Source organism: Barbus barbus (assembly GCF_936440315.1).
Source record: "Barbus barbus genome assembly, chromosome: 45".
NCBI classification, from domain to species: Eukaryota; Metazoa; Chordata; class Actinopteri; order Cypriniformes; family Cyprinidae; genus Barbus; species Barbus barbus.
The window spans coordinates 6061172-6086810 of record NC_136723.1 but is presented as its reverse complement, the minus strand read 5'-3'; the positions used below and the strand labels follow the sequence as shown (position 1 = coordinate 6086810).

The 25639-nt window shown below is 36.4% G+C and overlaps 3 protein-coding genes across 3 annotated transcripts in view; 1 reads left to right on the top strand and 2 right to left on the bottom strand.

Annotated features, from left to right (window-relative positions):
- Positions 1-2894: 2894 nt before the first annotated feature.
- On the bottom strand, positions 2895-3445 carry LOC306864410 (placenta-specific gene 8 protein-like; the record flags this gene model as incomplete). Its single annotated transcript, XM_079408421.1, has 3 exons — positions 2895-3005; positions 3141-3265; positions 3361-3445. The coding sequence occupies 3 exons, from the start codon at positions 3443-3445 to the stop codon at positions 2895-2897; spliced, it is 321 nt and encodes a 106-aa protein (XP_079264547.1).
- A 1263-nt stretch (positions 3446-4708) lies between these two features.
- srek1ip1 (SREK1-interacting protein 1) lies at positions 4709-8645 on the bottom strand. Its single transcript, XM_079407430.1, has 5 exons — positions 8363-8645; positions 8023-8070; positions 5975-6130; positions 5759-5834; positions 4709-5343 (listed from the first exon to the last, which is right to left on the bottom strand). The coding sequence occupies exons 1-5, from the start codon at positions 8373-8375 to the stop codon at positions 5160-5162; spliced, it is 477 nt and encodes a 158-aa protein (XP_079263556.1). The 5' UTR covers positions 8376-8645; the 3' UTR covers positions 4709-5159.
- A 39-nt stretch (positions 8646-8684) lies between these two features.
- Positions 8685-25639, top strand: part of LOC306863857 (spliceosome-associated protein CWC27 homolog) — a 53066-nt gene continuing 36111 nt past the window's right edge. The window contains exons 1-10 of the mRNA XM_079407418.1: positions 8685-9109; positions 14116-14212; positions 14341-14453; positions 15720-15863; positions 17057-17155; positions 17241-17341; positions 18678-18747; positions 18850-18929; positions 19064-19091; positions 19165-19307. Of these exons, the coding sequence (XP_079263544.1) occupies positions 9068-9109; positions 14116-14212; positions 14341-14453; positions 15720-15863; positions 17057-17155; positions 17241-17341; positions 18678-18747; positions 18850-18929; positions 19064-19091; positions 19165-19307 (917 nt within the window). The 5' untranslated portion in view covers positions 8685-9067. The remainder of the gene's footprint in view (positions 9110-14115; positions 14213-14340; positions 14454-15719; positions 15864-17056; positions 17156-17240; positions 17342-18677; positions 18748-18849; positions 18930-19063; positions 19092-19164; positions 19308-25639) is intronic.

Genomic DNA, 25639 nt, shown 5'->3' with positions numbered 1-25639 from the left:
TCCTGATTGTAAGCATGCAAATATTACATTAAAAGCTTATTGTAAAACTTTATAAGTAGGGTTTTGACAATCAGCTGACATTCTAATAATTACTTGGCATAACTTGTAATTATCATTGACAATCAGCAATAAAAATGTTGATTGCAAAATAATGGAAATATCCAGTATACACGTCACAGTCAGACATGCCCCTGTGATGCCTGATTACTGGATTCAACCTGGCCCAGATTTTACTGGGTCAACATACGTTTATAGCTTTACTGATTTACGGACAAAAGAGATAACAACAAACCAATTACAACACAGCTTTAGTATTTTTCTGTCTGATGTTAATATGTCTACATATGTTTAAAATATATATATATATTTAATACAAAAACTAATTTAGTAAAATATTTAAGAACATATTTAATAATATGTACATTTAAGCAATGTTCATCATGACATTATCTCTAAAAAGTTTTCAAGGCCGGAAGGACACTAATAGCCTAAACTATGTGTAGTACAGGTTACTGTATGAAATATCCGAGCACTGACCATAAACAGGCTGTGCAGTTCATGCTAACATTTTTCAATGTCATTGCTAATAAACAATATATTTAAAAGCACACTTTCCCATGTGCAGCCCAATGAAGCGGTAATGAAGATGACATATATAAAGAGGATAAAGGGTCAATGACATATAAGTGTTAAGTTTTTCAGGCAAAGATTAGAGATGCGGATTTCTCTCCTCTGATGGATCTTGGAATCCCTAGAATGTTTTGTTCAAGGATTTGGCCTCTATACACCCCTCATTTCCGAGAACCTAGTCTGCTCTGATTGGTCACATGCCCAGACTGTTGTCATTTGTCTACTGCTAACAGAGCGTTCTGGAAAAGAAACGCTCATTACAATCTCTAAATAACAGCATCAGAGAATTCCTCAGCACAGTATACACACTGATATGAACATGTAATGACAGCTGACATAGGTTAGCCAAGCACTACCAAGAAATACTGATGTACAGTTTGCAAACCAAAATCTCACTCCAAACTTCACACAAGTACTACTAATGTAGACATTTCTCACAATAGACACCACAAATGCAGTGAGTCGGGTATGTGCACACCAAAAGCAAAGCGGATATTCGCATTATCGCTTTAGTGCATATGTGCATAAATTGTCAGTGATTAAGTCATATATTGCTATGACAGAGTTGCATTATCTTATGAAAACCTTATTATGGTATGCATCAAATAAATGAAAGAATATTTGTTATTAACTGACTATCAGCTATATAACACCTAATGTAAATTAGGAAATCATGTATTGATAATATACAACAATACCAAGGTCTCTGGAAGAGGTTTGGTTAGGTGTTATTTACATTCTCTGTGGTGGAGTGGTGACTTCTTCCATTGTTTGTGTGGTTATAATGCAGTGGGAAAGGAGCTGTGATCATGAACACTATGAGATGCTGATTTCCTGGAGCATCAAAGGGTCCTAAAATCTGGAACACGCAAATGAGGTCCTGAAGTAGGTGCAGAAGGCCCTTAACAATCTGGAACAAACCTTCCTTACAGTGAAACTTCTCAACTCAGGACACGCTGCACCTGTTGTTGTCTCGCTGGATGAAGACTCTGAACATAGCGTCTGTTAATGTTTCTTTCCTCACAGGGTAAAGTTTCACAATGTTGGTCAAATCTGTTGCCGCTTCACAAGCTGGAGAGCTTGGTTGTATCTGCTATTGTCCCCACCGAGACTCAGCCCATAGTTGTATCTAGTAATCTCACCGGACATGTCAGAGACTCAGTACTTGGTGTATCAAATAAAGTAAAACAAGGAATGTTTGTTAAAAGTTTTACCACTGTGTTTCTTACTTCCCAAACCAGTACCTGAATACCTTTGGCAATATTCTGAACACATTATGTCCAAACATGATGCAAAGAGATGAACCATGCATTCATTTGTATGTTATCAGTTGGGTCACTGAGAATATTTATATATGTGTTGTAGTTTACATTTTAAGGTTGGTTGTCACAGGCCAAAACCTTAGTTAGTTTTGAGATAAGTGAAGATTAGAAACCGCATATGGACCAATGAGAGGTTTTGTCCTTCCCGGGCATGGTATGAGGGTCTTCTTCTTGCCTTCTAAGTGGGGGTTGACAGTTGTCCTAGTAGTCTTATCTTGGCCGTTAGACATTTGTTTGTGTTAGTCCACCAAGATCCAATCAAAAGATAGCAAACCTCATGGAATGAACACTAAATGTCATCTTAGAAAAAAAAAATTGTTTATTTATAAGATTGGAAGGGTTTGTGAAAAGAATAGTTGTTACAATAATATGTTAACAGGAATTGTTTGTACAGACATCTGACATATGACATCATGGCAATACTACACAGTACTTGTAAAATGTTTAATTGTGCTTGAAGTAGATATTAAGAAAATGAATACAGCTGTAACTTTACAAAAAATACACTTTGCAGCAATTGCAACTGTATTAAAGGAACACTTTGTTACAAATAGCAGAATTTGGCTACTGTACTACATCCATAATTACGCTTTTCTTCAACTGTTTACATGGGATATGCTATGTTTCACAACACAACCAACAGACCACATTGACAATATACTAATATCACATAATCAGCAATGTGGTTACACCACCGAATCTCTTCTGAGCTACATTATTTGATGACATGTGGAAGCATGAGCATTCTGAGCATTTTGGGTGAACTAAACCCTCCAAACTTATTGAATGAAAACTGCAATGTTTTGAACTTATAGAACTTATGATAGCAAAGACATTTATTACATTTCAAATGATTAACTTCAACTTCCTTTAACATTTAATTCCTTTAGAGCAATACGTAAGGACTCGCCATAGTGTAGATGCTCCATTTTCACTTTTCACTCATGGTTTCAGTGTTCCAGTACTCTTCCTTATTTTGAGGTCTCTCTTCATTTGGCAGGCTGCACAACCTAAGCAGCAGTACGTGACCATCCAGTCATTACACATGGATCCCTGGAGATGCAAATTAAACAAAACTGTAAATAATAGGCCCTATCTATGTATTTATACTTATAGATAGATAGATAGATAGATAGATAGATAGATAGATAGATAGATAGATAGATAGATAGATAGATAGATACTGACTGGTATGTTGTATTTAGTCCTGTATACACTCCGGATCGGCATGCCTAAACCGCATAAGCAGCACTCATTCATGTTGCTGGCAATGGAACAGCCCAAACAAGGAAGACAGAAGAGGCCACAACAACCTAAAAAAATGATATGATTGATTTAAAAGTAAATCCATTCAGCAGGATATATTTACTTACAATGTGTTATGTTAAGTGCCATTGGAATCACTTACATACACCCATGTCGTCACAGCAGCTCATTAAGCCCGAGTGAAAGTCTCGGGGTTCAAATGCAGCAGGTTGAGATGTGACCTCCATGATCTATGACAGGTAAAGACATTTAGGGTATCAAGATCATTTATGCTGTTATTTTGAAAAAAAAAAAAAATTTTCCCCAAAGCATTTTTTAAACCTTTTTTTAAAATTTTTTATATTATTTAACATGCCATTTAAATTGAATATTTACTAATACAGAAAGCTTACCAAAAAGTATGGAATATTTAATTGCAGCTTTACCTGATTTGTCTCAGTCAAGTCAGTATATTCCACTATGCACTGAAACACACACACAATATGCCAAGATTATATAGGGTTTGAAACGTCACATGCTCAGACCCACCCTTGGAAATGCATAGAAAAAGGTCAATGCATACTTTTTTTTGGTCAAAATATATATTGCCCTTCTTTTATAGGTTCAAAGTCCAGTAAGCAAGCTGTAGCTAATGATTATAAATAGCCATAAATGTCTTTTCCCAAGAATTTGCTGCCACACCTCTCATGTCTGTCAAACCATTTGACAATATATATATATATATATATATATATATATATATATATATATATTTAAACTAGGCTATTTCTTTAATTAAAAATATGGGACATCTGACATGGATTTTGTTTGCTCAGCAATTTGAGACTCAGAATTGATTTATTGCTAGCTAAGTAAAACACTGTTGCCATGAATATAGTAACTACCTGCCGTTTTTATGACTTTAAGGATTCAGAGTACATATAACCATACAGGACACACTGCTATTAGGTGCCCATTTATACCTGACTGTACTGATGACAATAAAGACAATTAAATAATTTAAATTAAACAAAGAAAAAAATTAACAGATACTGTATACACGTGTGTGCAACATGAAATTATGTGCTGTATGTTATATATCTGACTTTATTCTTCAGCACTATCTCAGGACATTTACTTTTATTAAAGAGGTTTGTTCAAGTCATTTTCTTTATGAATTGCATTTGAGATAAATCAAGTTCTCAGGAATCCATGGATGGGAAAACCTAATCCACTAGCAAAACCAGCAAACTTATTCCAGAACTGGAAGAGAGCTTTGTCATCTGTACATGGGTCATTTCTTTCCTCTCCCTGATAAAGTCTAAGTGGCTGGAGTTCTTGGGCAATCCCCTCCGCTCCACCCTCAGAGTCAGAAGGACAATAAAACATTTAAACTTAAAAGAAAATATGAATGTGAGCAATTTAGACCAACTTTAACATCTCTACTCATCTGCTGTTTGGGTTATATATATCACTTTTAGATACAAGACTTAACTACATACTGCAAGATTATATGAGATTGCATTTTATTATTCATTGGCTTTTGTGCCATTCTGCAGTTTTTGTATAATGATTGCTAAATTGTAAATAAAGCTGCCAGGTCACCACTCACATTTTTTCATGCTTGTCTATTTATTGATTAAGAGTTAAAAACAATTGCCCATGACACTCTATTGTAGAATAAACGTGTAATTTTTTCAGTAATTCTAATGAAAAACACAAGCTTTGTAAAAGTATTCACATGAAGTTTTAATGAAGTGATCATTTAATCAGGAGTTGTTTTAATTTCATTTATATACGATCACAAAAAATAAAAAAGACCATCACTCTAACTCTCAGAGGTAAATATAAAAGACAAAATTTATTTCTAATGTATAAAGGTATCATGTACAAATAGCTCTGACAGAAGGTATTTTATAGTTCTTTTCCAGATTGTTTTTGCTGTGATTCTGTGGTCCTGCCTCAGTCTGTGTCTGATGAGCCAGTAGAGCTGTCAGATGAGGAAGAGTCTGTGTCTTTCTTTTTGTGTTTTTTCTCATGTTTCTTTTCTTTCTCTCTTTTCTCCTTTTTCCCTTTCTTTTTGTGGCTCTTGTGCTTTTTCTTCTTCTTGCTCACCTCCTCCTCATCATCACTTGATGAATAAGACCTGAGGGTATGACATCATATGAATATCAGATCAAACAGGCCAGTAATGACACCTAAAATATACAAAAATCTCATATCACTATTAAAAAAAAAAAATTGTTTTTGTTAAAATAAATGAAGGTGCATATTTATGAAGGACTAGAATTGACACTAGAAAAGAAAATATATTTATTTATTCATTCATTCATTCTATAATAACTTTATTGGACTTTTCTACTTGGAATAAATAGTGCATACATAAGCCCATAATTATCAATTTGAGAAAATAAAACCTGTTTGTAGTTAATCATATAATTATGTTGATATATAATTTTGAATGCAACATTTAAAGCACAATTTTATAAAGCATTTTACAAATTGTTTTTAATACTTATGTTAAGCAAGTGAAAAAGTGCTATGATTGATCACAGGTATACCTCTTTTTGGCCTTTCGATGGGATCTGTCTTTGCTTTTCTTTTTATGTTTTTCCTTTCTGGAGTCTTCATGAGAACCTGTGTTTCAGTGACGAATGTTCATTATAAACAATATTCTCACTCAGTTAAAACATTTAAAATATACGTATGCACAAAAAGCAGGAAGACCTCAGACAGAAGCAGAAACAAAGCATTCAAGTCTGTAAAGATGAAAGAACCTTTTGCATGGCCGCTGCCGAAGATCTTCTCTTTACTGACAGCTTCCTGTTCCTCTTCTTCACTCTCCTCAGTGCTGGTGCTGCTCACATCCAAAACAATATCCTTCCTCGGATCCACACGAACAAAATTATGACATTCAAAAGTCAAATGACCAGCTAAAGAAAACAATGGATGATGAAAAAGAGAGAAAGAATCAATATCACATGGATGAAAAGCAATGGTAGATACACTATATTGCCAAAAGTATTGGGTCACCCCCTTCTAATGAACATGTTTGACTATTTTAGTAATTTCTATCAGTACAAATCTTAATGTTAAAGCATATAATGCTATTCTAGGGAATTGTGTGCTTCTAATTTTATAGCAACAGTTTGGACAGGACCCTTTTCTATTTTAACATGACAGTGCCTCTGTGTATAAAGTAAGGATCAATTAAATAATGTTGTAGGGTACTTGGGGTGGTTGCTAGGGTGTTGCTATGCGGTTGCTAGGGTACCCAGGGTGGTTGCTAAGGTGTTGCTAGGGTACTTGGGGTGGTTGCTAGGGTGTTGCTATGCGGTTGCTAGGGTACCCAGGATGGTTGCTAGGGCCGTTGCTAGGGTACCCAGGGTGGTTTCTAAAGTGTTGCTATGTGGTTACCCAGGATGGTTGCTAGGGTACCCAGAGCGGTTGCTAGGGATAGCTCTGTGGTTGCTAGGGTGTTGCTATGCGGTTGCTAGGGTATTGTGGAGGTTGCTCTGGTACCTGGGGTGTTGCTAGGGTGTTGCTAGGCAGTTGCTAGTTTCACAGATCGTTACTATGGAGTTTTATAGATTTTTTTAACATGTTCTTAGCCTGAATTAGCACTTAGCTAAGGACTATTAGCATGTAGCTATTCACTGCTAGCATGTTTGAAGTCCGATTTGCTAGCATGAGTCAAAAGAACCAACTCCCATGTCTGTACGATATTCCGATGCAAAGATATAGGTCTTGCCATATGGTTGCTAAGGTACACAGTTTGGTTGCTAGGGAGTGGCTTGGCAGCTGCCAATGATTATACTCCAAAGACAGCTTGTCAGTATGAATGACATAAACAAACCCCCATATCTCTGTGACATTCAGATTTGAAGATACACCTCTTTGGGTTTGCGTTGCTAGGGTCATCAATAATGGTTGCTAGGGTGTGGCTAGGAAGGGCCAGTGGTGGTTCATGATTGGTTGTTTGCTGTCCCGAGTCAAAAACACCCACCCCCATGTCTCTACAACACTTTGATCTAAAGATATCCATCTGGCCCTTTATAATGGCAGTCTATGTGATCAGTTGCTAGGGTGCTCTAAATGGTTGCTAAGGCGTGGCTTGACAGCATCACAGTGATCCTGAGAGTCTGATTGGTTGCCTGAGTAAAATGAGCCCATCCCCATGTCTCTATGACATTCAGATTTGAAGATATGCCTGTTTGCGTTTTGGTTGCTAGGGTGCTCGACAGTAGTTGCTAGGGCGTGGCTAGTAAGTGTCTAAGGTGATTCATGATTGGCTGGTTGCTGCCCCGAGTCAAACCTGTCCACCCCCATGTCTCTATGACAATGTGATCGATAGATGTCCATCTGGGCTTTTATAATGGCAGCCTATGGATAATCAAAGGATATTGAGTCAGTGTGGAAGAACTTGACTGGTCTGCAGAGTCCTGATCCCAGCTGAACTCCTCTGGTGTGACTTTAAATGCAGACAAAAACTCATCACCAAACACCAATGACTTCTACATACACTATATGGGTGACCCAATACTTTTGGCACTATAGTGTAACTGTTATATATGGAAAAACGACAAAGACAGACAGATGATAGATAGATAGACAAGAAGAAACAGACAGTTAGATCAATAGAAAAAAGATAGTCAAAAAAACTGATAGACAGTCAGACAGAAAAACAGACAGATAGACAGGAAATCAGACAGAAACATATTTAGTTAGAAAAAAACCAGATATGGCCTGACAGAAGGGGAAACCCAGATGATTAGACAGATAACAGATAAACTAAAAACAAAACAAACATGATCGCCACACTCACGATATCCACATCTTTTGCAGCCTGCTCTGATGTTGTCTTTGTTTGGACCTGTTAGAAAAACACATTCAGTATCGCTTTAGGACGTCAATTCATGACCACGTTTAACAAAACCAACCACTAGCTGCAAGAAAACGTGTTTGAGTTGAATCCAGATCTAAAAAGACTTCAGAATTTCCCTCAGTATTTATAAAACATCGCGCAGCTTGCATTACACCAAACATTGCTGACATAATATCTTACAAATCGGCTAACAGTTACGTAAGGAGGGAAGATAATAATGGCACATCAACAACATTCACCAAAACAAATGCACAACCCATTAATCTCTGCAAACGCATACCTGGGTCAGCCATGATATACTCGACTGTTTATTAATCTAAATTATAAAAGAGCAAAACAAAACAAAACAACTGGTTTGTTTTTGCTCCGCCGGTTTTCAAAACCTGAAACCGATCCGTTTGGTAAAAGACTCCGACTGGAAACATGAGGACACCGTGGTTCCGCTTACAGACCTGTTCAAGAGAGAGATAACAACCAAACAGCACAATGGTGTAACGAGAACACACTTTTAAGAGCGCTTTATACATGATATATAAATTATGTTTTTATAAAGAAAGCGGTGTAATCACAAGCGGTTGTGATTGGTCCATCTTCACCAGCGCGGAGAAAAGTAACATGTTCCACCTGACAACACTTCCGATGCCTGAATTACACTTGTATGTTCAGATTTTATATATTTAAAATCACACATTGAAGATAGGACAACGCTTATTATCCTTCATTTGAATTCTACATCTTCTGACAGGATAAATTAACATTTCCCCTATTATTCTCCGTTACTGTAGAGGGCGATAATGCCGAGTAAACGCCGCAGGAAACGCTACTCTCTGGCGGCATGACGTGATTTTGCTTGTAAACATCACATAAGAAAATACTTTATATTTGTTGGACGTGCTTATTATGTTCTTGTAATATCTGCGCATAGTTTGTACTTTCGTTATCAGCCAGTTTTGAGGGAAATATACCCAAATAATACGCGTTAAAGATGAGCAACATATATATTCAAGAGCCACCCACGAATGGAAAGGTGAGTTTCAACAATATTTCAGACTCATATTCATGGAAAATAATGAAATGCAATGTTCAGCAGATGATATATTCTACTCCATTCTTCGTCTAATTTTTCTTTTTGTGTTTTTAAGAGTTATCATGCAGCATTATGTGTTTTTATTAAAACAACTTAACGTTATAGTGGTTTTATTACATTTATTTAATTTTTGTGTTATTAGCACTGTAAAGCCTGGTATTAAATAGTAGATTTTTTAAAAATGGAACAGCTTGCATGTGTGTGTTCTGTTGATTATATCGTATTCAATACATACAGTGCCCTCCAAAAGTATTGGAACAGTAAGGCCAATTCCTTTATTTTTGCTGTAGACTGAAAACATTTGGGTTTGACATCAAAAGATGAATATGAGATGAGAGATTAACATTTCAGCTTTATTTACAGGTATTTTCATCTGGATCTGATACACAACTTAGAAGATAGCACCTTTAGTTTGAACCCAGCCATTTTTCATGTTACCAAAAGTATTGGAGCATGTGACTGACAGGTGTGTTTTGTTGCCCTGGTGTGTCCTATTAATTGATTATTCAAACAATAAATAGCACTGAATGTCTGCGCTCAGTTTCAGATCCGTGCAGACTGCATTTATAGTTAGTTAGACGTGTAACCAACATGAAAACCAGAGAGGTGTCTATGGGTGAAAAACAATTGTGAAGCTGAGAGAAGATTGAAAAATCAATCAAACCATTGCACAAACACTGGCAATAGCAAGTACAACCATTAGGAATCTCCTGAGGAAGAAAGAAACCACTGGTGTACTAAGTAACACACCTCAAACGGGTAGATCAATGAAAACATCTGCAGTTGATGACAGAAACATTGTGACAGCTGTAAAGAAAGACCCTAAAACAACTGTTAGTGACATCAGCAACAACCTCCAGAGGGCAGGAGTGAAGGTATCACAATCTACTGTTCGCAGAAGACTTCATGAACAAAAGTACAGCGGCTACACCAGAAGATGCAAACCACTCATTAGCAAGAAGAATAGGAGACAAGACTCAAAAATTCTGGGACAAGGTTTTATGGACTGATTTTATGGACCAAAGTGATGGAAAGGCTAACGTTTGTAGAAAGAAAGGATCTGCTCATGATCCCAAACATACAAACTCATCTGAAACACAGTGTACACAGGTGTACATTATAGTACACATTACACAAGTAATGTAATGGCTTGGGCGTTCATCGCTTCTTCTGGGACAGGCTCGTTAATCTTCATTAATGATGTAACACATGATGGCAGCAGCAAAATTAACTCAGAAGTCGACAGAAATATTTTGTCTGACAATTTACAGAAAGATGCAACCAAACTGATTGGGAGATCCTTCATCATGCAGCAAGATAATGAACCAAAACATAGTGCCAAAACAACAAAGGAGTTCATCAGGGGCAAGAAGTGGAAGGTTTTAGACTGGCCAAGTCAATCTCCACACTTAAACCCTGTAGAGTATGCATTTTACCTGCTAAAGAAGAGACTGAAGGGAGTAACCCCCAAAACTGAAAGAGGCTGCGGTGAAAGCCTGGAAAAGCATCACAAAAGAAGAATGCAAAAGTTTGGTGATGTCAATGGGTCACAGGCTTGATGCAGTTATTGAAAGCAAATGATTAAATATTAAGTCTTTTTCACTTTAATTTATGTTAATTTTATCTGTTCCAATACTTTTGGTAACATGAAAAATGGGTGGGTTCAAACAAAAGGTGCCATCTTCTAAGTTGTGTATCAGATCCAGATGAAAATACCTGTAAATAAAAGCTGAAATGTTAATCTCTCATCTATATTCATCTTTTGATGCCAAACCCAAATGTTTTCAGTCTACAGCAAAAATAAAAGAAATACTGTTCCAATACTTTTGGAGGGCACTGTATATGGCACATATGATATGATATATATGAGAATATGGAGTTAATACTTGAGGAAAAAACCCTCCGTTTTATTTAGAGCCCAAAACTGAGCAGAATATGCAGTTTGGTGCAGTTGCTGATATTTATATTGCCAAAAAGATGGAATTCTGATAGCTTGTAATGTTAATCAATGAGATCTTTATAAGAGTAAAACTAACAACTTGCATACAGTTATATAAATCAGTTATTATCACTCTGTATCTTCCAATAATATGTTTGAGCAAGGTGATATTTAAATGCCTAGTTTTATAATCAAAACTCTGTAGTTTTTAGGGGCAAAACTTTAAATGCAATACAATAAATGATGCCTGTGCAAATAAACACTCACATTTTAACATGATTGTTCTAAAAAATATATATATTGAATGGATAATCAAGGAATTGAAGGAAACCTAAGTTGCTTCAGTCCATTAAGGGTTTATCTTGAAACATCTGTAACACTAATAAAGTTATTATTGTGTTTACTTCATAAAAATCAGTCAAGATTTCACAACAAAAACACACATGAGCCATGACTCTAAGGTGGACATTTTTATAATTCTACTAAAATGCCGCCTTATAAATTATCAGTCAGATAACATAAAGCATTTTGTAGGTTGTGAACCAGTATTTTTTTAAGCAAAGAATTGATTATATTAATACAACCCGAATTCCGGAAATGTTGGGATGTTTTTTTAAATTTGAATAAAATGAAAACTAAAAGACTTTCAAATCACACGAGCCAAGATTTTATCCACAATAGAACATAGAGAACATAACAAATGTTTAAATGGAGAAATTTTACGCATTCATCCACGAAATGAGCTCATTTCAAAGTTGATGCCTGCTACAGGTCTCAAAAAAGTTGGCACGGGGGCAACTAAGGGCTGAAAAAGCAAGAAATTTTGAAAAGATTCAGCTGGGAGAACATCTAGCAACTAATTAAGTTAATTGACATCAGGTCTGTAACATGATTAGCTATAAAAGGGATGTCTTAGAGAGGCAGAGTCCCTCAGAAGTAAAGATGGGCAGAGGCTCTCCATTCTGTGAAAGAGTGCGAAAAAAGATTGTCGAATACTTTAAAAACAACGTTCCTCAATGTCAAATTGCAAAGGCTTCATCTACAGTGCATAACATCATCAAAAGAGTCAGAGAAACTGGAGAAGTCTCTGTGTGTAAGGGACAAGGCCGAAGACCTTTATTGGATGCCTGTGGTCTTCAGGCCCTCAGATGACACTGCATCACTCATCAGCATGATCCTGTCATTGACATTACTAAATGGGCCCAGGAATACTTCCAGAAACCACTGTCGGTAAACAGTCCGCCGTCCCATCTGCAGATGCCAACTATAGCTCTAACATGCAAAAAGGAAGCCATATGTGAACATGGTCCAGAAGCAACGTCGTGTCCTGTGGGCCAAGACTCATTTAAAATGGACTGTTTCAAAGTGGAAAAGTGTTCTATGGTCAGACGAGTCCAAATTTGATATTCTTGTTGGAAATCATGGACGCTGTGTCCTGCGGGCTAAAGAGGAGAGAGACCTTCCAGCGTGTCATCAGCATTCCGTTCAAAAGCCAGCATCTCTGATGGTATGGGGTGCATAAGTGCATACGGTATGGGTAGGCCTGTCGCGATAGTCGATAAAATCGCACGATAAAAAAAAATGACCTCGATAATTTTTCCGGCCGCGATAATTTCATTTGCATACTTGTTTGTTATCCGCGACTGAATGACAACTCTCGTTTCCTTAGCGTAGTAGAAGTGAACCCTCTTTTCAGTTGCATTGTCTTTTGTGTGGGGAGGCGGCGCTTGTCAGTCACATGGACTTTGTGTGGGAAGGCGGGAGTGCTTGAGGCGACTGCAGAGAAGAGCGAAAAGACGAGACGCAAGTTGTGACATGGAATTGGTTTCAAAGCCAAACGCGACAGCTGCAGTGTGGGAGCACTTCGGATTCAAACTGAATGACCGTGGTGAACCACTTAACCTGAGCGAGCCGGCATGTCGCATTTGTTTTAAAACAGTATCGACTAAAACCGGTAACACAACAAACATGCACATGCACCTAAAAAACACTTTTATTGTTTTTGGTTGTTTTGTTCATTGTTATTGTGGATATTTAAAATGTTTTCCATTTTCAGTGTTAAATAGTCTTTGGAAATAAACGTTTATTGAATTTTGAAAGGTGTATGTGCATTATTATGCCATTATCATTATTCTAGATGAAAATGGTCTCAGATCGACAATATTATCGTTTATCGCGATAATTTCTTGGACAATTTATCGTCTAGCAAAATTTGTTATCGTGACAGGCCTAGGTATGGGCAGCTTGCATGTTTTGGAAGGCACTATGAATACTGAAATGTATATAAAGGTTTTTGAGCAACATATGCTCCCCTCCAGACGACGTCTATTTCAGTAGGACAATGCAAAACCACATACTGCAGCTATTACAACAGCATGGCTTCATAGTAGAAGAGTCCGGGTGCTGAATTGGCCTGCCTGCAGTCCAGATCTTTCACCTATAGAAAACATTTGGTGCATCATTAAACAAAATACATCAAAGATGACCACAAACTCTTCAGCAGCTGGAAACCTATATCAGGCAAGAATGGGACCAAATTCCAACGCCAAAACTCCAGAAACTCATAACCTCGGTGCCCAGACGTCTTCAAACTGTTTTGAAAAGGTGGTAAACATAGTAAACATGCCCCGGTTCCAATTATTTTGAGACCTGTAGCAGGCATCAAATTTGAAATGTTTGAGCTAAATTTTGTGCTAAAATTGTAAAATTTCTCAGTTTAAACATTTTATGTTATCTGTGTTCTATTGTGAATAGAATATTGGCTCATGTGATTTTATTCAAATGTAAAAAACATCCCAACATTTCTGTAATTTGGGTTGTATTTTAGAGGCCTTAGTTAGAAATCCGCTTATCAAATATAATGCAGTAGGCTTTATTGGGTAATTTGAGCTGTTTTTGCTATGTATATTTCTTAATTTCCTGTGTTTTTCAAATGTCACTGAAAAAGCCTTCTTAAAGCACAAAAACCATTGTATCTGTATTATGACTAACTGATATTTTCTCATAGGTCTTGCTAAAGACCACTGCAGGTGAAATTGATATAGAGCTCTGGTCTAAGGAAGCTCCCAAGGCATGTAGAAACTTCGCTCAGCTCTGTATGGAGGGTAGGTGGCGTCATACTTTAAGATTTGCAGACATAAAATGCAAACAAGACAAGGTACTTGTCATGATGTCATGTTTTTAAATCAAATACCTTGATTACTCATCATAAATATTTACCTCTGTTTTGCAGGTTACTATGATGGCACAATTTTTCATCGTGTGGTGCCAGAATTCATTGTTCAAGGAGGTGATCCGACAGGCACTGGGATGGGTGGGGAGTCCATCTACGGTCGCCCTTTCAAGGTTGCTTTTGCTTTTGTTATTAACGAGATTAAGTGGATGTGCAGTTAGGGGTGTGCGATATATATCATCTGCGATAATATCGTAATTGTTGTTTTAATGATGTTCGATTTGACATTATCGAGTATTTTGCAAAAACCTTTCAAAACACCCCTACATAGAGCATGCTTACATCACATGAAGTCTAGACTAGTGCGCATATGCATTTAGAATGCTTTCTCTAACTGCATGATTCAGTCTATTAAAATACATTTTGAATGATCAAGATATGGGGACAGAAAATGTATATATTTATATAATTTCATATAGTTAATATCACACAAAGAGTGCTATTTTTTTTCTCTCCAAAAATTACAATGATTACAAAGATAATATTGATTTTTTACAACAGTTCAAAAAACAAGAAGTTAATTGAGAGACTTACGTTTTAGGCACCATATTGCCTGTTTTTGCACTATTTCGACAACAAAAATAATTCCAAATACAGCCTCAACGCTGTTTTGCATCTCTGAGCAACATGACGGTGTTTCCTTCCTGAATTAATCAACCGTTTAAATGACTCTGTTCAGTCGCAATGACTCACAGTGACTTGCTGCCACCTACTGACGGTTTTAATTTCACATTTAAAGTTTCTTTTTATTATTTCAATAATTCCAAATAACAGTATTCAAAGTTTTATGTTTAATATATCAAAACATTATTTATGCATTTGTAATCGCAGGTGAAATGCATTCATGTCCAGCATTAAACAGTGTGTAAACGCATCTAAATGCCACTTCAGATGCAGCTTCTGTGTTTCCTCTGCATTGCATAGATGAATTTTATTGATACTGATTTCATTTGCCTGGTAATTAACAGCCCAAATGTCTTATTATTCTAATTCGCTAATTAAATGTAAAAATTTGACTGAAAAGATAAAGCACACTTTTAGAAAAATGTCTTTCTAAAGTAAAAAATGCCTATAAAAGGTAAAAATCTATTTAAACTTATTGGAAAAGATTAATTTCTGTCACTGAACTGATCATCACACAGAATATGAAGAATCTCAAAAACTTCTGGAGTCAGCTGTCCACGGTAGTCCTATAAGATATCAGCACAATAACCCACTCAGAAAAATATCATCTAATTATCGTTTATAAAATCCCAGGAAATATTCAGACATTATTTTTTGTCAGTATCACACACCCCTATGTGCAATCGGCGTATGCATGTGCAGGAAAGCATGATTGTAAAGGCTATTGTATTTAACGGTTTGGTTTTTCAATGCAGGATGAATTTCACTCCAGATTGCGCTTCAATCGGAGAGGTTTGGTTGCTATGGCAAACGCAGGACCTCATGATAACGGGAGCCAGTTCTTCTTTACTCTTGGACGGGCTGATGAACTCAACAACAAACACACCATTTTTGGAAAGGTGAAGAATATTTTAAGACCCATTCAAAATAAACGATTAATCGCATCCAAAATAAAAGTTCTTGTTTACACAACACACATGAGTGTACTGTTTATTTATATATATATATAAATACACACACATGCATGTAAATATTTTAAAATATTTCAAAATATGAACTATGTGTTTATATATACTTATACTATGGGGGCCGTTGAATGCTTGAATCTGATTGGCTGACGAACATTCTAAGGTGCGCAATTATTTTCAGGGAAACACACGGCGAACGTAGTTCCAGGAAGGTCTTGACCGCATTACATGTCCATATCATTTCGCCAAATCATTACAGCCTGAAACAGCAAAAGAACCAAAACCCACAAAGACATTGGCCAAACAAATAAATATAGTAAACATAAGGATACAAACGGCAGATTATATTCATGTTTTTGGCCATCGTCAATTATTGCTTACATAATAAATATACACAGTACACACACACATATTACATGAACTAAAACTTTTATTTTGTTTGCGATTAATCATTTGACAGCATTAATTCAAAGGGATGGTTTCTTAAAAATGACAGTAGGCCAGGATTTATTTTATTTTTTTCAGGAAGGGTGCATTAAATTGATTAGGATTGGCATTGAAAAGATTTATAATGTTGCAAAAGTGTTCTATATCACATAAATTGTTCTTTTAAATTTTCTGTTCATTAGGGAATCCTGAAAAAAAAGAATCGCAGTTTCCAGAAAAATATGAGGCAGTTTTCAACCTTGATAACAATCAGAAATGTTTCTTGAGCATCAAATCAGCATAATATAATGATTTCTGAAGGAACATGTGACACTGAAGACTGGAGGAATGATGATGAAAATTCAGCTTTAATCACAGAAATAAAATACATTTTAAAATATATTTAAATACAAAACAATTTCTTCAGATTTTAATCATATTTAACAATATTACTGTATGTTTCAAGAGATAAATTCAGCTTTTGGTGAGCATAAGAGACTTCTTTTCAGAAATAAAAATAAAATCTTACTGGCCCCAAACTTTTAGTGTACAGTAAAATAAATGTAATTTCTTTTGTGTGAACTATTTCTATAAGTCACACTCATTTATCCAACAATGTTGATCAGCATATGTTGCTGTTTTCATGTATTTTATGTTTCATTCATTTAACAATTTGTCTATTGTGCTTTTGGCTGCAGGTCACAGGAGATACGGTGTATAACATCATCAGGTTAGCAGAGGTGGAGTGTGACCGTGAGGAACGGCCGCTCAAACCACACAAAATTCGATCCACAGAGGTTTGTTCAATCCCCTCATGTACTGGATTTACTGGTTTAATTTTATTGACCTTTGTTTTCATATGGAGTCGTTGGTTTTCTGCAGGTCTTACATTCTCCCTTTGATGACATCGTTCCACGTGAAATTAAAGTTAAAAAAGAGAAAAACAAAGAAGAAGGGAAGAAATCACAGTCCAAAGCAACAAAGTATGGCACACTTACACTCTTAAACTTTATTTATTAATTTCTTTCATTTTAGACACCATCATTAAACACAACATGACACAAGCATTCACAATGCCTTTAACATCCATGAAGTGATGTGTTCCAGTGGTTCTTAACCTTTTTGACTCAAACTCGCTTTAATTTTAATGTTAGTTAACCATAACGCTGATTTATTTTTTTTGCATTTTAATTTAGAGTTAGTCAAATTATTTTGATATATTAATATTAATTTATGTATTTAAATATTTTAAGTGATTTGAAGGCTTGCTGGGGCCCCCTGGTTGAAAACTGCGGATGTATTCCGAGTTGTAATATATCACTGAAAATAGTGAAATTTGATTTTATCTACAGTGTCTATAGAAAGACTTCACACCCCTTAATTTTTTTTCAAATTTTGTTATGTTAAACTGCTTTAACTAAGTTTTGTGTTAAGGGTATGAAGACTTGTGCAATGTCATTTTTTCAGTGTTTAATTTTTAATAAATTTGCAAAGTTGTGATAAATCTGTTTTTTGCTTTGTCATGGTGAGTGGGGTGTAGATTTATGTGGGGAAATTTTTTTTAATTTAAAGCAGTTTAACATAACATCACATAACAAAATATGAAAAAAATGAAAGGGTATGAAGTCTTTCTATAGGCAGTGTATTAGTATTGATTGGATTGTGGAAAGTCACCTGTGACATTATTGTGGTTCTTGCAAACTCCGCTATAATTCGTCACATTAAATTTTCTGAACTTATTCTTCATCTATAGGCAGTGTATTAGTATTGATTGGATTGTGGAAAGTCACCTGTGACATTATTGTGGTTCTTGCAAACTCCGCTATAATTCGTCACATTAAATTTTCTGAACTTATTCTTCATTTTGGACTGTAGACAAAATGTTTAAAATACAATTGCATAGATTTACAGAAAATAAATAGGGTCAATCTATATTTGTTCTGTTTTTTCCCCTTTATGATTAGATATTAAAAAATTGTTTAATTTTGTTTATACTACGGGGGCCGTTGAATGCTTGAATCCGATTGGCTGACGAATGTTCTAAGGTGTGCAATTATTTAGCAAGGGAGGCGTTGGAAGAGATGCGGAACAAATAATCCTACTCACGATAGCGATTTAAGTAGAAAAACCGGACGAATGCCTTGAAATATATAATCTGATCGATGTCTTGAGGTGCTGCAACCATACTATAATTGGAATAATTGACTTCGGTCCGTTGAATTATTAGAAAAATAATGCACACGCCCGTCGCCAATTATTCCTTACATATTCATGCTGTGCAGAAATGTTTCCATAATGTAAACGTTAATTTTTCTATAGGAATTTCAACTTGTTGTCGTTTGGTGAGGAGGCCGAGGAAGATGAGGAGATGGTCAAGCAAGTCAGCCAGGTGGCTTTCTGTCCAATGAGATGATTCCTCCATGAGGTGTTTATTTATTTGTGTGAAAATGAGCAGTAAGTGCTTTCAACATGATTTAATTCATCCTTACAGACCATGAAAGGAAAAAGCAAAAGCAGTCATGACCTGCTGAAGGATGATCCCAAGTTAAGCTCTGTTCCAGTCGTTGACAGGTCGGGAAAAGAAAAACCTTAGTCTTCACATAAATAATTCCCCTTTCTATTGTATAATGGCTTTGTTTCATAATGCAGATGTAATCCATAATCAATGCTAAACAGTTTAAAACTTTTTTTTTTTGTATGTAAAGGAACCAAAGTGGAGGAGATGATTTTGAGGTACGTTCTCTTTGATTTGGGTTCATTTCAGTGATTTCTGAGGATGTAAGTCTGTGTCTGTTATCCGCTCCAGGATGCAGGCGATGATTCAGAGGACGACAGCGATCTTGAATCAGAGAGGGAGCGGATCAGAGAGAACATCTCACAGAAACTAAAGAAAGACAAGATGGATGAGAACAAGACCAATCCAGACACGGTGAAGAAGACTTCCCGCAGGTAAGCCGTCCACCTTGCCGCTGATTTCCCTCTGGGGGGGGGTTTATTTGTTCATCAGGGACCCCCAATCTTGCTTCTGAATTGTTTAGCTCCAACACACCTCAACCAGCTAATCAAAGTGTTTCAGAGGTCTAGAAACTTCCAAGCAGGTCTGTTACAGCCGGTTGGAGCTGAACTCTGCAGGATATTGCTGTATGTAATGTGATAGAGCAGTTAAAGTGGAGTCCAGCAGAAGGCACTGTTGCTCTATTAAGTTCAAACACACTTTCTCTCCAGGGATGGGGATGACTTCCTTTGGCATTAGTGTAACAAAATGTTTTATGCGTTCTTTGTGTTCCCCTGAACTGGGCTGCAGCCTCACACCCCTATTTTTTTAAATATCTTTTTCCTATTCCAGGTTAATATCAAGCTTCTAACACATTTTGATATTTCTTCTTGTTTAATGGTTCGAACTCTTATTGATGTTTTATAAGGTTATTGTTTCTATATGGCCAGTAAATAAGAATCTGATTGGTTGATACAACACAGTCCTTTAAAACACTCATTTTCACTCCCTCCTCTGAAATGATCTTTTTCTGGTAAGTTGCAATATGCAAACCAGTCAGTTGCAATCCGTAATCCATGATTTTGCTTACTCCAGTGAAAAAGTTATCTGAATCCGGAGAGAAATATGCATAGATCAAGCACCGTTTACGAGTGAAAACAGTCCAAAACTGCTCTAAACCAATATATAAGTGGATTGTGATGTGAGAGGACAGCAGAAGGTGGACTTTTTCACTGAAAGAAGCGTTATCATGGATTTTGTCCTTTTGCAATGGTTTAATGTTAAAGACCTTGAGACCCATTTCTTGACGTTTGTGTTTTTAATTTGACACATCTTAACTTATTCGAGAGACACTGAATAAAAAAAGACATGATCAGTGCTGTAAAAAAGTTGACCTTGAACTAACACTAACAACTGACAGCTTAAATACTTTTGTTCTTCTAACAATTAACAGTCTATTGAATTTTACAAATATTAAGGCAATTAAAAATTGTTTAGCATTTAGCAATGCAAGGAGCTGCAAACCACGTTCTTTCACTTTTATGCTTGATTTGCCTCTTAAAACTAAAGGCAAAAAACATCCCCCTTGTAGACAAATATATTCAATCCAACAGTTTCAGAGAGATGCACATACACCTCAACACACAAATCACAAAGACGTTGAGGATCAGCAAATGCTAATTCAGTAAAAGTATTAACTCCATCACAGTTAGTCATTCTCTCATAATTTTTGTAAATAGAATTTGCTTTAAATTAATTGAAATATGAAACTTCTTGTAGCAGGTTTTAGCTGTGTAAATGGCTATTGCTAGTACCTGTAACTGCAACTTTTATTTTCATGGTAAATCACAGATTAAAAACCAAGGAAAACACAAAGTGGAAATACATAAAGCCCACAATAGCAGTTGAATACACTGAGTTTCTTGAGCGTTCAGCTCACTGTGATCGCAGCGGGTTGTCTGGTTGACCAGACCTCTGATTCCTGATGTTGCTAAAGACCAGTGACACCTGCAGTCAACCAGAACTGTGGCACAGTTGCTCCTCATCCTCACTGGAGCCGCTTCTGTGGACACAGCCTGGTCCCTCAAGGTGAAGCACATATCTGGCTCACAAATCAAATTACTCTGCCACGGCAGGGGGACGTCTCTCCCCTGCCAACTTGGCAACCCCAGCACTAGTCCTCCTGAGACACAAGGCCGTATCATTTTCTGTCTTATATCAGATAAATTCATTGCAAACATGCTTCTGGAATAATTTTTATCTGAAAGCTGGCACTGTGGCGTTTCTTCGAGAGCTGTTGTTGACTTTGCTCTGTGCCCAAAGATGCTTAATTTCCTTGCATTCATTTTGTTAATTGCAAAAACAGAGACGCTGCTCAGGGTTGGTTGGAAAATTTTAATCCAGTGAGTTTGATGAATCCCTCAAAAAAAAATAGCATAGTTTTTATGGTACCACAAATAATGACCTAAAGGTATAAGCTCTTAAATATAGTCAAGGGTCAGTTCTTTTCAGATTTAATAAAGCAAAGGATTTTTGATGAGTAAAGTAAAACTGACTGAGGTACATTTTTAATGTTTGCCTTTTCTAAACTGGCCACAATCATGGTGTGGGGGGTTGCTGGGCCATTGCTTATCAAAAAAGTCCACTTCTAGGTCCCCCTTGCTGTTCATGACTAATGTTACAGCTGATAACTGATAAATCATTTACATTAAAATTCTAGACTTTGTCAAAATAAAATAAATATTAAAAGTGAATTTATGCATCACAATGTTATAATGTACACTATGGAAAAAGTATATATTCTGAGATTTGCAAAAGATTGTTTAACCGTGTTGTTAATTTGTTAGTGTTGGCAGTTAACATTAGTGAACATTAGATGAAGAAAACATAATGAAACATTTAAAAATAGCTATGAGCATGTACATTATGGTTTAAAAGTTTGGGATCAGTAAGTTTAAATGAATTTAATAATTGTATTATATATAAGGATGCATTAAATTGATCAATTTAAAGCATAGGCATTTATAATGTTGCAAAAGATTTCTATTTCAAATAAATTCTGTTCTTTTGAGAATGAAAAAACATTTCAACATTGATAATAATCAGAAACATTTCTTGAGCAGCAGATCAGCATATTAGAATGATTTCTGAAGGATCATGTGACACTGAAGACTGGGTAATGATGCTGAAAATTCAGCTTTGATCACAGGAAATTGAATTGATCAAATTGAAAACAGTTATTTTAAATTGCCATAGTATTTCACAATATTTGTTCACAGTAATTGATTTTACTGTATTTTTATGATCAAAAAGTCACCCCAAACTTTTGAATGTACAATTGCATATTTTGTATTTTATAATGCATATCTAACGCAAAAAAATTAATAAATAATAATAGTCTGTGATATTAACCACTAACCAGTATGGTGTTGATATGTTAAGTTTATTAAGATTAGCAAAATATAAGACTTTTGAAAAGAAGATAAACATTATTTGTCCCTGGTAAACTATGCTTGTACAAAATTAATTTCAATATTAAAGTTATGTGCCAAAATGTATTATTTTAGATAAAGGGTTTGTTTGAATCCCTGACTGTGACCAAAACTTGTATCAATTCCACTGAAATGCCTTATTTTTGTGGGAGAGTTTAGAGTTATATGCTTTTGCACATCAATTCAAATTCTGTGAATAGACTCAAACCTTGTACCGTCTCATTTTTAAAACCTATTTTTCAAATCCTCTCTCACATCAGACTCATTGTCCCAGTCGCATCTCTTTCTCTTTCATGTGATCCTTGAAATCAGTGTGTGACCTTTGAAAATGGGAGGATTAAAGGATTCATAACCTCACCACTGACTGAGGCGCTAAAGGCAGAGAACTCTTCCCCACAAGCCCCCTTTTCTGGAAGCACACCTGCCTTATCTCACCATCGGCAGTAATGTGTCTGGATAATTTTCCGATCATAATAAACATGCTCTTTTCTTTTGCTACATAATGAAGTAATGACCAAACCCACCGAGTCTCACCGCTTTGATTGACAGGAAGCAAAATGCAGAAAGACTGTAGTATATTAAACACAAGCATGGTGTTTGGCTACAAGAACTGTAACCCAACACAGTGGTTTGTCTTGGCTTGCAATCAAAGAGTTGGCTGGTAGGTAGAGTGTTGGTGCAAGACAAAGGCAGCATTGTTGCAGCCCAGAGCTCTTTCCCACTCAGGCTTACAGGAGCTTATAGGTGAAGGGAGAAGCTTTGGTTGCCAGTCACCTAGAAGGAAGCACAGGCTGCAGGATGGATCTGATGTTGCTTGGAATAAGTCTACGAGGCTCGAGCTGAAATCTAGCCCCTCTGGATCCATGTCTACTGCTTAAGATAGTATTTCATTTCCTGGTTGGCTTTCTGTGCTGTTCGGTTACCAAGTTCAGCAGGGTTTAAAAGAACGCTTCCGTTATTCTTCAATCAAACCTTTTTCTTTATTTGGAAATTTATTTGTGATCTTTATTGACAATTCTTCAGTTCTCAAATTAAATTCAGGTTTATTTGTATGGCACTTTTCACGATGCAAATCGTTGCAAAGCAGCTTTACAGAAAATTAAAGTTTCTACATTTATATTTAGTAATAGCTTATCAGTGGTGACTATCTCAAGTTGATGTCCATATGGCAGAAATTTACGGTAAAAATCAAGCAGTTACTTAATGTCATCAAACAGACGGTGAACACTATTAACAGCAATGATTATATGGTGTGATCAAACTTATAGCAATATTTGGTAGTTTTGTATATTGTCTGAGGGTTGGCATCATCTCTTCACAGGTGTTCTGTCATCTCAGGTCTTTGTAAGGGCTGGATCCAGACTGAAGCTTGTGTAATTCCTAGTTACCACAGGATGCCAACGAACGTTATCAGGAAGGCTATTCTAGAGTTTGGGAGCCAAATGGGAAAAAGCTCTACCTCCTTTAGTGGACTTTGCTATCATAACTCTGGACTCTTGGTAGTTCTTTGCAACCTTAGGGAGTGGGATGGATTGTAGCAGGATAGAAGGCTAGTTAGGTACGCAGGAGCTAAACCATTTAGGACCTTAAAAGTAAGTAGTAATATTTTGTAACTTATACAGAACTTAATAGGTAGCCAGTGCAGATAATGTAAAATTGGGGTTAATATGATCATATTTTCTTGACCTGGTAAGGACTCTAGCAGCAGCATTTTGGATTACCCGTAGCTTGTTTATTGAAGATGCAGGACAACCAGCTAGCAGTGCATTACAATAGTCTAGTCTAGAGGTCATGAATGCATGAACTAGCTTTCCTGCATCAGAAACAGATAGCATGTTTCGAAGCTTGGCAATGTTTCTAAGATGCTGTAAGAATGCTGTTTTTGTAACATTGGAAATATGATTTTCAAAAGATAATTTGCTGTCTAATATAACACCCAAATGTTTGACTGTAGAGGAAGTAACAGTACATCCATCTAGATGCAAATGGTAAACCTATGAGATTCTGTGTACTGTTTTTTTGGTCCAATAAGTAAAATCTCGGTCTTATCTGAATTTAATAGGAGAAAATTATTGGTCATCCAGTCATTTTTAACACACTCTGTTAGCTTAGATAATTTAGAAGTTTCATATGGTCTTGTTGAAATATACAGTTGACTATCATCAGCATAACAATGGAAACTAATCCCATGTTTTCTCATAATATTAACAAGGGGCAACATGTACAGTATATGGAAAATAGCAGAGGGCACGCCATACTTTACTGGATTTAATTGAGATGATTCCCCTTTTAAATAGACAAAGTGATAGTGATCGGAAAGGTAGGATCTAAACCATCTTAAATCCTGCCCTTGAATACCTGTATACAGTGCCTATAAAAAGTCTTCATACCCCTTCATTTTTTTCACATTTTGTTATGTTGCAGCCTTATGTTAAACTTCTTTGAATTACTTTCTTTCCACATTAATCTACATTCCATACATCATAATGACAAAGCAAAAACAGAATTGTCACAACTTCGTAAATTAATAAAAAAATACAAATAAAAAAACTGAAATAAGTACATTGCATAAGTCTTCATACCCTTAACTCTGTACTTAGTCTTTTTGGGTATGATATGACAATTTTTACATATCAGAATTTGGCAATTATCTGCCATTCTTCTCCTCATCTCTTCACGTCTCAAGGTCTGTCAGGTTGGATGGGGGCAGATGCACATTTTCAGGTTTCTCCAGAAATATTTGATTGCATTTAATCCCAGGCTGTGGCTGGGCCACTCAAGGACATTCACAGAGTTGTCTATAAGCCACTCTTGCTGTGTGCTTAGGTTCATTGTCCAGCTGGGAATAGAACCTTCTGCCCAGTCTGAGGTTCTAAATGCTCTGCACTGGGTTAAGGCTGATTAAGGCTATCTCAATATTTGGTGCATTGAGCTTTTCTTCTACTCTGAGGAGTCCCTCAGTCCCTGCCGCTGAAAAACAGCCCCACAGCATGAGGCTGCTACCAGCACACTTTAGTTTTGGGATGGTACTCTGGTGATGGTACTTTCCTTCAACCATGATGCTTGGAATTCAGGTTCATCAGACCAGAGAATCTTGTTTCTCACAGTCTCAGGGTCCTTTAGGTGCTTTTCTGCAAATTCCAAGTGTGTTTCCATGTGTCTTCACTGAGGAGAGGATTGCATCTGGCCACACCAGCATAAAGCCCAGATTGGTGGAGTGTTGCAGTGATGTTTGTCCTTCTGTAGGTTTCTCCTATCTCCACATATGATCATGGAGCTCAACTAGAGTGACCATC

Excerpts from the sequence above, each read along its gene's own strand:
- srek1ip1 (XM_079407430.1), bottom strand. Across the intron at positions 6,131-8,022 it reads CTGCAAAAGATGTGGATATC|CTGGTCATTTGACTTTTGAA; the intron begins GTGAGTGTGGCG and ends TGTTTTCTTTAG. Across the intron at positions 5,835-5,974 it reads CGGCAGCGGCCATGCAAAAG|GTTCTCATGAAGACTCCAGA; the intron begins GTTCTTTCATCT and ends ACTGAAACACAG.